This window comes from Python bivittatus, unplaced genomic scaffold (assembly GCF_059951505.1).
Source record: "Python bivittatus isolate LINGU-HERP-01145 unplaced genomic scaffold, Pbiv_v1 ctg000700_np1212, whole genome shotgun sequence".
Taxonomy (NCBI): domain Eukaryota; kingdom Metazoa; phylum Chordata; class Lepidosauria; order Squamata; family Pythonidae; genus Python; species Python bivittatus.
The window spans coordinates 34,003,309-34,020,755 of NW_028277098.1; the positions used below are offsets into that span (position 1 = coordinate 34,003,309).

The 17,447-nt window shown below is 36.1% G+C and overlaps 1 protein-coding gene and 3 non-coding genes across 5 annotated transcripts; all 4 read right to left on the reverse strand.

The window, feature by feature from the left end:
* Positions 1-1,841: 1,841 nt before the first annotated feature.
* On the reverse strand, positions 1,842-14,836 carry RABGGTB (Rab geranylgeranyltransferase subunit beta). 2 transcript variants are annotated; one of them, XM_007438271.4, is made up of 9 exons: positions 14,697-14,836; positions 12,103-12,210; positions 10,615-10,812; positions 9,008-9,113; positions 8,192-8,244; positions 7,429-7,539; positions 6,832-6,957; positions 4,630-4,779; positions 1,842-2,688 (listed from the first exon to the last, which is right to left on the reverse strand). In XM_007438271.4, the coding sequence occupies exons 1-9, from the start codon at positions 14,781-14,783 to the stop codon at positions 2,548-2,550; spliced, it is 1,080 nt and encodes a 359-aa protein (XP_007438333.2). In that variant the 5' UTR covers positions 14,784-14,836; the 3' UTR covers positions 1,842-2,547. The 2 variants fall into 2 exon arrangements, with proteins under 2 accessions (XP_007438333.2, XP_007438334.1); XM_007438272.4 differs by lacking the exon at positions 14,697-14,836 and adding an exon at positions 14,203-14,426.
* LOC112541888 (small nucleolar RNA SNORD45) lies at positions 8,763-8,845 on the reverse strand. The gene has a single exon (XR_003085839.1). It is a non-coding gene; the product is annotated as a small nucleolar RNA SNORD45 (small nucleolar RNA).
* Positions 10,100-10,182, reverse strand: LOC112541886 (small nucleolar RNA SNORD45). The gene has a single exon (XR_003085837.1). It is a non-coding gene; the product is annotated as a small nucleolar RNA SNORD45 (small nucleolar RNA).
* Positions 11,905-11,982, reverse strand: LOC112541887 (small nucleolar RNA SNORD45). The gene has a single exon (XR_003085838.1). It is a non-coding gene; the product is annotated as a small nucleolar RNA SNORD45 (small nucleolar RNA).
* Positions 14,837-17,447: the final 2,611 nt, after the last annotated feature.

Consider the following 17,447-nt stretch of genomic DNA (forward strand, 5'->3'; position numbering starts at 1 on the left):
AAATGATGTGCATAATTTGCTTGTTTCCCCCAGAATAGGGCCTCCCTTTCTTGGAGCTGGCAGTAGCCTGTCAGTATTATTATTTTGGGTGAAGATTGCATGCCCCTTAGTCCAGCTGCTTTTTGATGAAGTGAACAAAAAATGCAGTACTAATCATAAGGTCTATTGAAAAACTGGACTGAATTAAGCCTGAATTGAACTGCTTTAAGAATAAAAATAAGCGATGCAGCTGTCAGACCTGAATCCAATGAAGCCTGCATTTTGGAGTTATGGCATAAACCAAAGACTGCTTTAATGCTTTGAGGAACCAAGTACTATATCCACCTTGAGCTTGTTTTTGTATTCAGTTGAAAGATGGCAGAACTATGAAAATAAGTTGCATTCTTATTTAGGAATCTGGGACAATACTGATCTATATGCAATAGTGTAACATTCACTTGCATATATCGTTTCCTGGCATTTATACTGGAAAGACATTACACATTCAAGCCCCAATTTCTGATTCTTGCTTATGAGCTACTCCATACTAATCAAATCCAGCTAGATGTACATACAATTAGAGGGGAAAAATGAGATAGGTTAAACATATCTCCAAATTCAACCTAAAGAAAACCAAGATTTAAAAATGCAGCAGTTGCAAATTGACTGACTGGATTTTCTTCAGTACAAATTGATGGGGGGGGGGTCCCCTTGATATTCTTCTTTGAAGTCACTGTTTAGCAGCAGTGTGCTTTACTAATCAGTACCAGAAATTCTTTTTTTCAATGAGGTAAATTAAAAATACAAAATATTTGTATGGTTGTCAGTTCAGAAAACAGGCATGTTTGCATGACACACCTTGTCTGACCAGATGACAGGTATCTTGGCCACATTTAAAGTGATTGGGTATGGTTCTTTAAAAATTAAAATTTAGAAATGGATTGGCTGCTGAAGACGTTTTGTTTTTTAATCTCCATTTTATTTTTTCCCTCCACATGGCACAAAATGAAAAATTTAAAAGAAATGAGATTGTATGGCTAGGATTGGTCTAATTTGTAGCCATTTTCATCTTCTTTGTCCATAGACTGGAGGACAATGATGATCTTCCATCAGTAAAGCTCAAGAGTTGACAGAGAGCTGAATATTTAATTCTGTAGTCACATATGGCACAAGTATAGAATTCAGTGCCCTAAGAATCCACTTCCCCTTCTCATTGTGTTTTTAGCTTTGGAAAAAAGTTAAAATGCAACACTTTGAAAATATATATAGGTAGTACCTGGTTTACAATTGAGACTGAAATTGCCATTACTAAGTGATGTGGTTGTAAAGTGTGATGTTACATGATCACGCTGCTTAGCAATGACAGTTCCAGTTGCCATCATTAAGCGAGGACCGCACAGGTTGTTAAGCAAGGACTTCAAATGATGACTTCTGACTTCCTGCCAAATTCCCCATTGACTTTGCTTGCGGGAAGCCGGCAGAGAACACTGGAAATCGTGAACATGTGACTGCAGCCTGCTGTGATGTAATTGGGAGCAGGGCACTGAGCACTCAGATTGTGATCACATGACTGCAGAGATGCTGCAACAGCCAGAACTATGAGGACCAGTCATAACCACTTGTACAATGCCATCATAAGTTTGAATGGTCACTGAACAAGTGGTCACAACCAGAGGACCAGCTGTACTGATCTGCTTTTACACAGCACAAACAGCTCAGGTGTAACAATTGTTGGGTTTCTAGGTCTGATGTTCATGAGTTGTATATAGCATAAAGGCTGGAACCTAAATATTTATTTATTTACAAATGTAGTTGTGACATGTGAAATGGAGGCACTTCTGGAATTCTAGTGGAAACAAGTATTTCCTCTTGCAGAAAACAATGTTATAGAATTTTATTCTTGAATATATACAACTATTCAAAGTCTACGGAAACTGGGATTCAAGCCACATTGTACAATAAATATTTTAGAGCAAAGAACAACTTCTAAAATTCAGCAAGGCCATTAGTTAAAACCAAGTTACATTATAACTGCATTATTAGTTTTCATTAAAGAATGTCACTAATAAAGAGTAACTGTTTGGATACCATTATATTTCTACTATTATATGGTATGATAAATAAGTTAAACTGGATTTTAAAAATTATCGCATACCCTGAAACAGCATTCAAGTGCATGAAGTGTCACTGGCAAAATAAACAAGTAAATTTCGATCAACAGAAAGAGTGCCCAGGACAATTTACCACCCAATACATGTTGTCTGTCACCAAGATGAGTGAATGATTGTATATTAACCGTAATTCAAGTATTTATCTACTGCACCTAATACAGTATGTTATTTTGAAAGTGAAACAGCACTGGAGGTGAAGATACTTAAATACCTACCTACATCTGTTACTGAAAACCTCAAGTACATGTTACACTCAGTTTATTTACTTTGTTTACAATACACATACAAAATGATAGTGCTTACAGTAAAGTGGCAATTTATAATGTAAACACATTTAGAAATGTCTTGATGGAAAAATTCAAAGCAGCTGAGTAAGGTATTTTACACACATTGAACCCTAGCTTATAAGTTCTGGTTGTACATTTATTCTTTGAAGGACCTCTTCAGGCATACAAAACACAGGATTTACAGGCTTAATTTGTTCTTCACCCAATAATGATAGTCCAGCAATTCCAAATAAGGTGTGAAATGGATCCACCTAGAACATATTAAGGTATATTTATTGAAAACATTACTTTCCATGGGGTTATATATTTTAAAAGATTAAGGAATTTTCCATACTAAATAAATTTGAAGATTTAATTAGGAGAAGAGCAGTGGTAATATATACTAACTACTCAGTTTTAGGAAACCAGGAAAAGATTAAAGTATTTTAATTAAAGGAAATGCAAACTGATTACCCAGAGTACAATATGTCAACAATACTGTAGTTTTACTGATACCCTGATATATGTTTAAAAATGGAAAAGAAACAGGGCACCTCCTTTGTGGTATGATAATGCTAAACTTCAGAGAAGTCTATACACGCTATACGTTGAAATTACCATATTCCCATCCTGTGGTATTTTCTCAAATCTTCATCATGTGTCATTTTATCTCCTTTGAATTTCAAATTCAGTGCAGTTAAAGGTATGGGTTCCCAGTCTGATGGGATACTTTTAACATTGAGAACATGTGTAGGGATGTGTATAATGTTCCATGCATGATACAGCTGGTTTTGGTTTGATCAGGCCCAAACGGAAGCACATGCATTTTGGATGTTTCTGTCCACACACAAAACAAAGCAGATGATCTGTTTTGTTCTAAAAAAAAGGGTAAAAACACAGTTCTGGGCAGAAGTTGGGGGGGCAAGGTAAGTAAGAGAAGGGAAAAACCCAGGATATTGGTAGTAAAAGTTATGAGTAGACAGGAAAGGCTGGGCAGGCTAGAGGGTATACAGTCCTGGGAACTATTCCTTATTGCTGAGACCACTACAGTAAGAAATAGGTGCACCACTCAGAATATCAGCAGTGGCTGAGGGGGGGAAGGAAAGATAATGCTCTAGGAAGATGGGGGGCAGGCGGGGGGAAACAGGTAGGGCAGCAAGATGCATTGCTTTGGGGCATCTACAGCAGCAGTGAAGAAGGAAGGTGCTGTGAAGTTTGCGGTGGAGGATAAGGCAGGCTGGTGCATTTTGCACCCATAAAATCTCTTCAGAGTTTTATTTCATGTGAATCCAGAACAACCAAAATGTTACAGGTTTTGATTCAGCAGGATCACAACTGATCTGAGGTGGTTCGGCAGAAGTTACAGAACACAAATGTTTGTTTTGGGTTTGAAATAAAATGTATTTTCCATTTCAGGTACACTATTAATGTATTGGCAATACCCGCTGTTTGTAAAATGGCTCAAGGGCTTACCATTCACAAAATGGCTGTCGCAGCAACCAAACTCTACTCCCTGCTACCCATGTACTCCAGAAGGAGGTTTCTAATAATCTCACCTATATTTGTACTTTTTCTGGACAGGAAGATGTACTTCTACACTAAGTGTGAAACTGAAGCTGTCCATCATCATTTTTATTATCTAAGAAGTAGGTGGGCCCCACATCTTTTTTGACAATATAGATGTTTATTTATTTATAGGCTGGTGGTTTTCTTTGCAGTATCCCAGCTTCTTATTCTGAATTAAAATAATATCTAAAGTCAGATTAGGTTAAGATCTTGGTGTGGACTAAAGGTTATGTCTATGGGCATCCTGGCATTGATTTGGGAGCTTCTGTATTACATCTTTGAGAGACATTTTCTTCAGAAGTAAAAAAAAAATGTCTATCTAATTATTTAGATTCCCCCTTATTGGTTCAAGATTTCCAAAGTATTTGATTAACTGTATCCTAGTACAGATCTCCCAAGAGGTTACTACTTATGACTAGATGTGTTTAACTTTAGAAACAAAATCCTAAGAGTTGTCTTCAGATCATCCACTGAAGTAGAACTAATCTAATTTGGGGGGGGGGGGAACCCTTTTAATGAACAATCAACACCATCATTTGTTTTTATGGATTTCTAAAGAATACCAAATAAATGTGTATCTGTTTATAAGCATCGAATACCTCTATAAAATTTAGCAAAATCAAAACTATTTAAGAGGGATGACTTGCCATATCTCCCGGCCTGTCAGCAAATCCTCCGGTTTCCTCATCCTGGCAAGCCAAGATAAAACTGCACAACTTCTCTCTGTCGATCCAATGCAGCCTGCCAATTATCTTCAGGGATGCTAGCACCCACCAGGAATAACATACGTCTGGTAACTGACAAATGAAGTGACAACAGAGCACGTTAGGGCCACTGTGATTGTTAAGAGCAAGAATGGTGTGAGTCAGGTCAAAATAAGAAACTTCTCCTGCACAAAAATAAACAAGATTGAAAACAGATTTCAAGATAACATTCCATACCTTTGAAGAAGACTGCTCCTTCTCCCACTGAGCAGAAGTAGAATTTTGAGTATCCCTTTTACCAAACACGTGCACAATTAAATTTAACTTATACCAGGTTTCCCTTATTATGCTTGCCGTTGCCCCCCCCTTAACCTTTCACACCTATTAGAAGATTTTGTGAGAAATCCTCCATGTAAATAGCAACACTGACCTATGCTTATTATGTCCATAGCTAACAAGGATGACTAAAAACATATAACACCATAATCTTAAAGTGAATCTTGAAATGATCTTGCAGCCTTGCTATATTCTAAATACTTAATTAGAATTACAAATGTTTCACAATGACTATGTTTGAATAAGTCATAATGTACCGTATTTTTCCATCAATAAGATGCCCCCATGTACAAGACGACCACTTTCCAACCCAAAATTAAGAAATCAATATTTTAAAGATAGTGCAGAATACATTTTTATTTAGTAATTAGGTAACATTTACCTGATACACTCGGTGGGAGGAGGTCCAAACCGTCTCTCTGCAGCTCTATTTCCAGGCTCTTTTGCATAACTAATTACATTCAGTCACGAGTGAAACTGCAGATAGCTTGTCTGTGCAAACAGCCTTCCTCTAATTGGTTTGTTCAGCATCAGCTGACGTCAGTTACATCAGGCTCGTGATTGGAGGAAGTCTGTTTGGGAGACAAGCTATTTCACTCGTGATTGGAGGCTAGCAATAGAAGGAAGCCTGTTTGCAGAGACAAAGTATGGGCAGTTTTCAACTGCGCGGTTCTCTCCTCGGCTTACTTCCTTGCATAAGACGCCCTTCAATTTTTAGCGTAAGGATTTTAGAAAAAAGTATCGTCTTATAGTCGGAAAAATACAGTAGTTGCTTTGTAGCTCAGTGTTCTGGGTAATTCAGCCATTGTTTTAAATTATAGCTTATGCCTTAGGGGTGTGTGAAAGGATCTTATTGTGGTGTGTGACTGTGGTAAAGTACACATACAAGCATGGACTTGCACAATTTCCTAATAAGAATGGACTGGATTTTTTTTTTTACAGAAAAAGAGCATCAGATTGCAAGTGCCTAGAAAACCACAAATGAACAGCTTGCACAATAAAAAGAGTAGTAAGAATCAAGTACTAGATTTGAAAAAAGGATTTTTACAAAAGGTAGAAATGTTGGATTAGTAGAATTATAATAAACTGATATATAGTATTAATAAATTAAGATATGGGGAAGCTCCAGCACTACCACTTGTATTCATAGCACAGTGATACACTTGGGCCTGTAAGCTTTTTAGTGTCTTGACAAATTTGGTATATAAGAAATAGTTTACCTGTCAAATCTACTCCCAAAACCAGTGTACAGATACACCATCCAGGTTTTGGCTCATGGGATTTTCCAATGGAGGAAGGCAGGAGAAAGTGACTCCAGTGCGATTCCCATATCATGCTGAATGTCTAGAACAGGCCTGCACAACTTGTCATGGGAAAAGGGCCATGCTGATACATTAAAAATCCTTACAGGCTGCAAAGAAATACCTAACAGTGCTAATCAGCTGTTCCGCAGCTAGCGGAGTGGCAGAAGCGCTGGACCTGGCAGCAAGGCTTGGAGGTGCTCAGCAGTACGTATTTCAGGGTGGCAGCTGTAAAGTTACTCCTTTCAAAAAATTTTGGTGGGCCACACAAGGCCGCTTGCTGTACATGTTGTACAGACCTGGTCTAGAGCAATGTTTCAAGGCTCTTTGCAACTGCAGAAGGAAAATAACCTTCTCCATGGAATCAAGAATCCTTGCTAAAAAGGGAGAGAAACTGTTCATGGAAGTATCTTATGAATGTCTAGAACCAATCACAGTCACTTTTTAGAAAATTCCCCTTCCTTCCAAACTACAAAAATCTGAAATACAAAATATAAGCAAATTATACCTTTTCTGGTCTTCCATTAAGGCCACCAGATGGCAACTGACGTTCACAAAGCCACCATCCTAGAAGATCAGCATTTATTTGGTGTAACTGGCCTGCAATAGCCAGAAATCCTGTGCAACAATATATCTAAAATTACAGAAATAAAGTTCATGTCTATTTTAGAAAACTATTCAGATATTACAATATTACAAATTACAATGTAGGATATCAACTATTTATATAATCAATGCAACAAATTAAATCTCTCAACTTCTAGCCATCATACTTTTAGCAGTAGAATTTTCAGTTAAATGTTAAAAAACATGAAGCTGATTTAACCAAGTAGCACTTAAAAATGAAAAAAAAAAACCCTTTTAACAAGTTAAATTTATTTATCCATAAAGATGCACAGGGTCAAGTTAAGGATTACAGATGCTATGAATTAATAATATTATATCATTACTTTTCTTCTTAGAAAGATGACCCTTATCTTCTTCATTATGCAGAAGATTTTAAGACATGCCTAATATTTAGGGGAATAAAGAATACTTTTTTTTAAAAAAAAGCCCACCCTAAAACCAAAACAACTGTTATTGCCAAGCTTTATTCACAATTTACCTGTCCTGCATGAGATTCAGATCCTGGTCTACAGCCAAATCCTCCATCAAAATTCATACAAGATAACACAAAATCTACTGCTTTGTCCATATCAATTGCATCCAACTTCCCCTGAAAAGCAGAAAACTGAAAATTACTTCTTCACTGAAACCCAACTAAGCAGTGATCTCTACCCAAAGTCACATAGGAAAATGCAACTTTTCTCTGCAGAATACAACAGACAGGCCCTCCCTCCCTAATGACTTTCTACTCAATTTGACACATCTGAAGGTAGAGAAATATCTCAAAGCCAATTCAATTAATTTCCAATGTTCACTGCTCTACAATTTACTAAACTCATATTTTCCAGTGCCTGAATGAACAAGGAGCTCTGAATACAGAAGCAAAAACATAGTATTTTTCAAAACGATTTAATTAACAGTAACAATGTACTCAAAGAACTGAAGACATCAACTAAATACTAGGGTTTTTGTGGTAGGAAAAGATAGTCTTTTTCATTTATTATAGTATTTTATTCTATCTCCTTAAATCTGAAGATAATACTTTTCTCAAACTTGGAATCTTCAAATTTGTTGAGCTTCAGTTCCTGGCATTGCCAGACAACATAGCTAATACCAGTTTTCCACTCTAGGAGTATTTTAAAATGCTACATTTCTAATAACATTCTGGGAAGTTTTTAAAAATGTCCAATAAAATGAAATGCAGATTATTTGAAAGCTTATCTTTATCATTTCAGTATATGTATTTGTTTCAAAGGACTTACCAGAAGGGCTAAGGTTGCTACTGCACAAAATGAAAACCTTGTATCTATTTCTCCTGGAGAAAGAAATAAAAACAGGTATGTACATGACATGAAGAAAGGTTTACAAAATAAGTTAAGCTCAGAAATACAAAGATAAAACATATATTTATGTATCAATTCAAATCAAACCAATCTTTATTGCCATCATAGACAAGGAAAGCATATTTATATAAATGTTCCTTTGTTTCTACTTTTTTATTCATGTTTTTTAAAAAGTAATTTCTGTATTCTTGCATTATGGTTTCTTACAGAGGTAGTTGTGAGGAAAATCACGTTGCTGAATATTAAATATTCCCAAATAAGGAAAACATTCTTTTATGCAATAATTGTATTTAAAGGTACATATATTAACAAGTTAAAGATGTGATCAACATACAAATTCCTGTGTAAATCCTACAAGTCTTACTAACAGATTTACATAGAATTGCGCCATAAAATAACCAAAAGTATGTTTTCACAATAAGACTGTGAAAATAAGTAACTGTTCTCAAGCAAAAACTGTAATTATTATTAAATATTAAGCAATATTTCTCAGATCTCAGAGTAATTCTAGAGCTAAAATGGTGATACACATCACATTTAGAGTCAGATATATATAAAAGCTCATCACAGATCTAAGAAACTACAATTCAGGAAAAAGTATATGTGGAAATACCACCACATATTCTTTTGAACTGTGACTTTCTTAATATAGGACCATGAATAGCAAACAAAGAGAAAACATATTTTTTAAATCTTTCAACGGAAAATGGAAATCAATATATATTTAAAAGTTACCCCAAATGTCTCCAGCAAATGATCCATCTTCCTTCTGTAAGTTTTTTACATAACTGACAATCTTATTTACATCAACAACATCAAGACTGTCATATAGGGTTAGAATCTAGAAAACAAAATCAGTAAGATTAAAATTTTAGAGTATAAAAATACCCTAGAACATATTTATATATTTGAAAACAATCCAAAACTATTTTAATTAGAATTTTATTTTACTTCACTAGCCTGAAACTTCGTACAAAACAAAAAATAAGTCCTGTTTTCCATATTTTTTCTACTTCCAATATAAAATATTTATAGATACATCCAATTTTGATGTTTATTTTCCAGTTATGTCCAAAATATACTTGGTTAAAACCCATATTTAATTACACTTAAAGTTGACTTATGTGAATCAATGGAAAGTTAATCATGACTAACAAGTTCCACTGATTTCAGTTACTTTACATATAACAGATTGGATCCAACTTAAGTACGTCAAATGTAGTAGATAATCCCAAACCATAATTTATATGCAAGTAACATTATTGTCACACTATTCTTTTTCAAGCTGTCTAGAGTAATTCTTTCCAGTTATTAAATAATCTTTTTAATTTAAGGGAATTCGAAAGAATACTGTAAGGGTATCTCTGGATTACAATGAAGATTTACAGCATTAATTTTAATTATACAGTTAAGAGTTTTGCATAATGAAATTACTACTCCATGTTTTTAGGCATGTTTATGTGTGCAGCAATTACAGTGTTAAATAAGTAGAACTTAATCACAGACATCCAAGAATTTCTGAAACAGAATAAAGGCAAAGAAAGTCTTGTTTTTCTCCCTCTTCTTTATCCTAATTTGGGATTTCATCTGATCACTGCAGCTCCCATCCGATCATCTTAATGGAAGGCAGGTGATTTAATTGTCTCATTATGATTTGAATGTTCTTTACTATAGTGCGTGTTGGTTAATGTGATGGGAGCAGATTTATTTATCCTTGTCTAAAACATGGTTAATATCTGCAATGATGTTTTGAATTAAGATTCAAGAATTTGGTTGCTCTGACAGAATTCAGAAATCTTATAGATCAAGCTATTAAAAAAATGTTCTCAGGTCTCAGAGTAATTCTAGAGCTGAATGTTAAACCACATCAACTGCAGATTCAGATAAAACATCAAATTTCATCACTGACCCAAGAAGCTATAATGTTTTCTGTTAGAAGCATCAGTATTCTTATTTTTGCTACATAAAAGTTATTCAACCTTGCCAAAGTTGGTTCGAGTGAAATATCATTGTTAAGTTTTGCCCAGGATTATGCTCCATAAGATGGGTGGTTATACAAATTTAATAAATAAATAAATCCCCAGTTGTACTTTACATTTTCCTAATTGAAAAACTTAAGAGAGAAAATAAGCTAAACCATTTATTCTAGAATTTGTAAAAAATAAACAGGGGTGACATTGCTTTTTAGCCCAGTCAGTAATGCTGAATCTAAAGAAAACTCAGTAAATGTAAGGAATCATTTTTTTAAAAAAAAACGTGTCTCAGAGCTTAGAAAACAATTCACTTAGGCATTAACACTATGGATAAGCCATTACTAAATCAATATAATAAAGTATGTTTACCTGGATAGCACTTAATGTATATAAAAGATGAGGATCATGACCTATGCTGGCACTTATTCCACCACATTCATGTTGGCATGATTTGATAAATGCCAGAATTTCTTCTTTGTTCATCCGATGCAGCTGCCCCATGAGATCCATTACTGTCAATCCCCAATAGACACCACTCATTCTTAAATATTCTGACATACAATATTCCTGAAATAAGTATAGCACAGATTAATTTTTAATCTAAAGAAGCATAAAAGGGAGCATGACTACTTACTTAGATGTTAGGGGAAAAATCCCCAACACAGAAACTTTATTTCATTTCTTTAGCAAGCATACACTGAAGATTCTTCCTTAAAATTATATCCACGTGCATGGAATACCCAAAACCGGTATGATTTCATTCAGGCACAGAATGACTGAAATCCGTTGTTCCATGCATGGAACAGTTTGTGCCTAGAATGTTTTGCAAATCCCTAAAAAGTTCCCAGTTATATGTTCACTGACTAAAATAACTTCAACAATTGTGAATACAGGTAGTCCTTGGGTTGAGAAACCCAGGATGGCCCATGGTTAAGAATGGAGCCTATTGTAGCAAAATTTGAGTTAAAGACACAATGATTCAAGTTAAATACAGAATTGTTTGAGTTCGTTACACAATACTACTTATACAGTATTATACAATAATACTGTTCTGGCTTATGTACAAATTCAACTTAAGGACAGACTTTGGGAATGGAACTCATTCTTAAACTGGGAATTTTTAAAAAAATCTGTTCAATCGTGTCTGATTCTCAGAGACTGCCTGGACAAGTCCCTGCAGTTTACCTGGCAAAGTTTTTCAAAAGTGGTTTGCCATTGCCTCCTTCCTACCTGTATACAAATCCTTAAAGCTGATAATTGTTAACTGATAAGTATTTGTAATCTGTCTCACACATAACCTGCATCTGCATAAACATCCTATCTTTCCCTCCCTCCCCACCCCCCCATGTCATCCAATTTAATTCATACATCAGCGTAATTACTCCATGCATCTGATGAAGTGAGCTGTAGTTCCCAAAAGCGTATGCCTTTTAATAAAATTTGTTAGTCTGGAGAGGTGCCACCAGATTCCTTTAGATTTTGGCTATCATAGACTAACATAGCTTTCCCTATAATTAACCCTTATAGTGGGATAATACTAATAAACAGTAGCATATTACTTTCATTCCACATTTTTAAATAAACAAAGCAACATTTGAAAACCAAAAGGAAGTATCAAATAGAAAAGCCATGTTCAAATTAATTTTAAAATAGGCTTCTTAGGTCTCAGTGTCATTCTAAAGAGATAATTCTTCAGCTCTGAAGTCAGATAATACATGCCAGATTACATCACTGACCTAAAGAAACCACCTGCAATTTTTATAAAAAACAAACAAAAAACCCCCCCCTCCTATACACCATATACATGCTCTATAGGAAGCAAAGTAAATACTATTTATATTAATACAGAATACTCACATAATCATCTTTCTTTGTTCCATAAGCAGCTATGTAGTCTGCATGCTTCTCTAACAATAATGTTGTTGGAGCATCATTTTTTATTGTGACATCTTTTTGTGGTGTTCCCTTAAAAATATTATGGCAAAATCCATTTTAAAAAAAATTGTTCCAATCATATTCCATGTAAATATATAATGCAGTGCCCCAACCAATATCTAAACAGTCAATGAATTACATAATTTATTATAATCAGTAAACATACTATATTTTAAAAGGCTAACATTCATAGAAATACAAAAATAAACCAAAAACAAAATCTGGATACAGTAATAATGAAGTAGATTTTACTATGTATTTTACATGTTTATTGAATATAAAATGAATTGATTCAGGCACTGAGATTATTCAATTGTATTCTGACAGAAATACATATGCCAGTATAATTGATGGAAAAAGAATCACAGCAAATAGTAGCACCTAGACAAATATGACTGATCACTTCAAAAAAGCTAAGCACAGCCAGACCTGGTTACTACTGGGATGGAAGATCATTAGGAAATCCTAGGGCCACAGGCTAGACTGAGAAGGAAATAAAATCATGGAAGGTAATGCCAAACCATTTCCCTGTTGCTGGTAGGGAAAAAATACCTGGATACCTTCTTGTAGTCATCAGGAGTGAAGCTCCACTCTTTTGGGGTTTTTAATAGAATTAAAACTTGTACACCTACCCAAATATACTACACGGATTTAACAGGAACTTGCATATAGGATACTTTTTTAGTTTTCAGTCATGGAAATGTTGAACAGAAAAAATGGCGAGTGATTACATTTTCCAAATTATGTTTCTTATTGAAGATCATATATGTATATAAGCAACATAGTATAATCATTTTTTTCTGTACCATTTAACCAGGGACACTTTGCTGTAAGTTCTATACCAACAAGAATAAATTTATTTCACAGAACAAATGCTTCATGTACACTTATATGTGTAGAGAAACAGAAAAAGGTTTTGAAAAATAGCTTTCTAGTGTACAATATCCCTGTCCTTAAACAATTACGTTTTCTCAATTTAAAATCCCCAATTCACTAATAATATTAAAGCTGATAGGCAAGAAGCATTCTTCACTATCATCCTCATTTAATGAGACTATCTGGCTATCTGAAGCATGAGTAGATTTCTTTTGTATTAAGCAAAATATTCTTTCTAGAACAATTTGAAAGTTATACAAATATCTTATTACTGTACACTGCAGGAAAAAATTAACTTGGAAGGAATTATTTTATTTGAAGTCCTGACCCAGTTGAAGTCACCCTTTTGTATATGATGTTAACGTCTAAGAATTCATTAATGCCCTCCTCTCCCACTTCAAGTGGAATTAAATACTAAGATTTAATGAGACAGTTGTTGCCTGTGGAATCATAATTTTATTCAAAATTGGTCTTGTTGAATAAACAGAAAATATGGAAAAGGACTCAGGTAGAAAAAATAGAATTAAAGTGGTTTCTCTTGAGCTGTTTATCCACATTAGTAAAAAGTTGAGGGAGTATTAATGAAACTATAGTAGAGCATACTTTTAAGGCAGAAAAAAACTCCCTGTGAAGATGTAAGTATAAGTCTGTCAGTAACAGAGAACTATACAGTGATCATAAAGGCTTATACTGATTTTTTCTCCCAAGATGGCCGCCTGGCCAATGAGAGGATGTGACTAGCCATTGGCTGTTTTTTTTTTTAATCTTCTAAAATTTACCACCTTGCTCAGGATTAACTTTTTCTGAAAGGATATACATTTTAGTCATCTTATTCTATTTCCTGTTCTTGATGCTGTTTGTCCCACGGTAAACTGAGCCTTGCCATTTTAAATTCTGAAGTTCAGCACATGGTGCTCCACTTTCCCCTTAAGAGTTTGTGGGAGGATAGGGGCAGGAAAAAAAAAGATGCACGGCAAATTAAGAAACCTAGGGTTTAGTTTGCAGATCACCAAGTTTTCCTTTTAAGCCAGAACAAAAAGCGCATTTATAAAAACAGCTGTTTAAGCTACATGCTTCCTTTTGGCTTTTGCACAACCGGATTATTCAAATAGATCAAATACACAGAAATTCCTGTCCTAAACTCACCCAGCAAGAAATTCACTCTGGAACAAATGCGGCAAGTTTCCACGGTACTTGGACTATAAAGGAAAGTGCGCTGCATCTCTGATTTAATTATTTTGCTCAATTATTACCATCACGGATAGCCTCTTTCAGCAGATTACATCGCAGGGGAAGAAAACGGCACTTGGGAAAGCAGGAAGCTCGGAAACGTCGATTCCCAAACCAGCCATGACATATTTCTCGCTCGCCAGCAAATACAAATCCCACAGTTTCCCCCCCCCCCCGTAAAACGCGAAAAGGACTGGCAGCAGACTGGCCCCTACCCCCATGCTGCTCCTCTCCTCCTACCAGCTCGGCCTCACCCTCAACCATCCTCGGAATGGCCGACGGGTCTAATAAGGGGGCTCGATTGATTCTTTTCCCTCCTCGAGGAAACCAGAAAAGGGGGAGGGGAGAGGCGGGACGAGCAGCGAGCGCGCGAAAAACAGCAAGAGCGGGAAAAGCAAGCAGCTACTCACCATAATGATACATCCGCGACACCTCCCCACGTGCCTCTGCGGCGCAGGCGCATCGCTCACCGGAAGTAGAAAAAAGTCGATTTCCATCTCTTGTCCCGAACGGACCCCGTGGAGCTGTCTAAGGATTGCCTGTGCAGAAAGAACTGTTTCTGTGGGGCTTTTTTTTTTTTTTGCCAATAGCTGTAGTGCCAAACAATGGGGGGGGGAGGAGGGGGGATTTTGCTGCTTGTTTCAGTTTAAAGAAAATATTCCAAGGCATTCTGTTTTATACATTTACTTGGAGAACACCAGATTGGGGAGTTATCAATTTCACTGAACAATAATCCGTCTGGATCCCGACTGTTTATAGAAAGCGGATTGGGGGGTCTTTACTTGCTTTTCCTCTTTTCCCAGCACTTCGCCTTTGCGGTTTTGAGATTGATCCGAGGAACTGCCTGTTGTACAGTTATCAAAAGTTCTATAATCTTACATTAACTCCAAAAGGTTAACAGGATTATAGTCCTACTTTAAAAGACCCCGTTCGTTCCTCTACTAATGTACCTTAGGCACACAGTTTTGAAAGAATACCCTGGGCTAAAAGTCGAATAATGCAAAACCTTTTTTTTCCTTTAAAAGATGCCAAAGGAAATTAAAGCGATATTAGCTGTTTTCCACTACATTGGATCATTTACAAGTCCTCAGTATATATAGTGGTACTTAAAAGTTTGCGAACCCTGTTGAATTTTCAATATTTCTCCATAAATATAATCTGAAACATTATCTGTTCTCCACACAAGTCCTAAAATTAGATTAAAAGAACCCAGTTAAACGGAGTCAAAAGCGCACTTGTTCATTTATTTTATTGAGGAAAATGATCCAAAGCTACATATTTATGTGCGGCAAAAGTATATTAACCTCTAGGACAGTGTTTCTCAACCTTGGTAAATTTAAGATGGGTGGACTTCAATTCCTAGAATTCCCCAGCCAGCATGGCTGGCTGGGGAATTCTGGGAATTGAAGTCCACCCATCTTAAATTTACCAAGGTTGAGAAACACTGCTCTAGGATTATCAGTCCATTCGAAGGGGAAATTAGGGTCAGGGGTTTCAATCAATGGGGTGATTATCAGGTGTATGTGGGAGTTCCTTCCTTAGTTCAAGAACAGAATTCTGGTTCTTCACTATCAAAATGTTATTTTCACAACTCAGATATGTGGAAGTGTGTCACAGCTCCAAAAAAGGAGATTTCTGAGGACCTCTGAAAAACAGCTGTTGAGGCTTACCGGGCTGGAAAAGGTGACAAAACTATTTCCAAAGAGTTTGGACTCTACCAGTCCACTATCAGGCAGACTGTGTACAAAGGGAAGCAATTCAACACCATTGTTATCTTCCCCACTGTACCTTCCTCCTGTTCTGGAAAGGGAGAAAAGTATGCCATCTGAAAATCAGTTTCTCCACTGTGTTCCTTACTTTGTCTCCACAACAAGTTCTGCAGCGTTGCTGCCCTCACAACAGCAGTTGTTGTTGCTGCTATTGGGTTACCAATTGTGGCTCTCCTGGTAGGGCAGACAAGCAGGGAGAACAGAAAGAGGGAAGCTGAATGATCCGCACTTCCCTGGTGCTTCTCAGATCTGGGTGACAATCAGTGGTGTGCTGTGTGTTGCTGCTTACTGATCAAAATAATGAGGTCTTCCACAAGGTCCTTATTCCCCAGATTGAGCCACCAGCAAAGGAAGGAAAAGCTACACAAAGGAGGTGTCCAACCTCTTTGACAGCCAGTTACTCCGTTCCCCACCCCCCAGGTAGAGATCCCTATGGCCAGATGCAAGGGGGAGGGGTAGTCCTGCAGCAGGTCATGGACTCTCTGATAATGCCTCCTCCGTGCAACAAAAAATGTTGAAACAGGAGGTTTTCTTGTATTTTGCACAAGAAAACAAATGCCAGTCTTCTGTTAAATAACCTTAATCCAGCTTCACTTTGCTGTGCTAATACAAGGACATGCCCTCAACGACCAGTAAGCAGGCTGTCTCAGACCAGAGGTAAAGAAGGTAAGTGGGTAAGTCCTTTCAGTGGTAGCTCTGCAAACATCTTACTCATACAAACATTAAGCACAACTTTCTCACCTTTTTCTAAATATATATTTAACTAAGGCCACCATAAATTTATGTTTTATTTGTAGCACAGAATTTTTTTTATCCTAAAGGGTATGTTGCAGGGATAAGATGAAGGCATACTTGTCTAGAGATACCATATTCAGTAGAGTAACAATCTGAGCTAAACTCTCCAGTAGTTATTTTCAGTTTAATTTATGTCTTGAAAATCTTGTGAAATGTTTTACTAACCTATGTTTATATTTTGAAATAATTATTTAAATTCCTTTATGCATCTTCTTGTTCTTAATCTAATGTTATTTGAACAGATTTTCACTAGTATGATGGGAATTCCTTTCATTTCTCTTAAAAGTAAATGGGGACCCTTAAACTAGATCTAGGGTATGTGTGGAGTGGGATAAGGGAAAAAAAGAGCATTCTATTAGCAAATGATGTTTTATTGGGGAAATTAAATCAGAAATACAACCCAAAGGTGTTTTTTTTTAACTCTTACATTTGGTTTTGCAATTTAAATAAGCTACCTTTAAGCTATAGGCTCTTTGGGGGAAGACTGGTCAACATACTTCAGCACATATAAGGACTGATTAACATGAATCAGCTGTCTCGGTTTCAATTCCAAAATAAATTCATACATCTATTATAAAAAAAAGTTCAAGGCATATA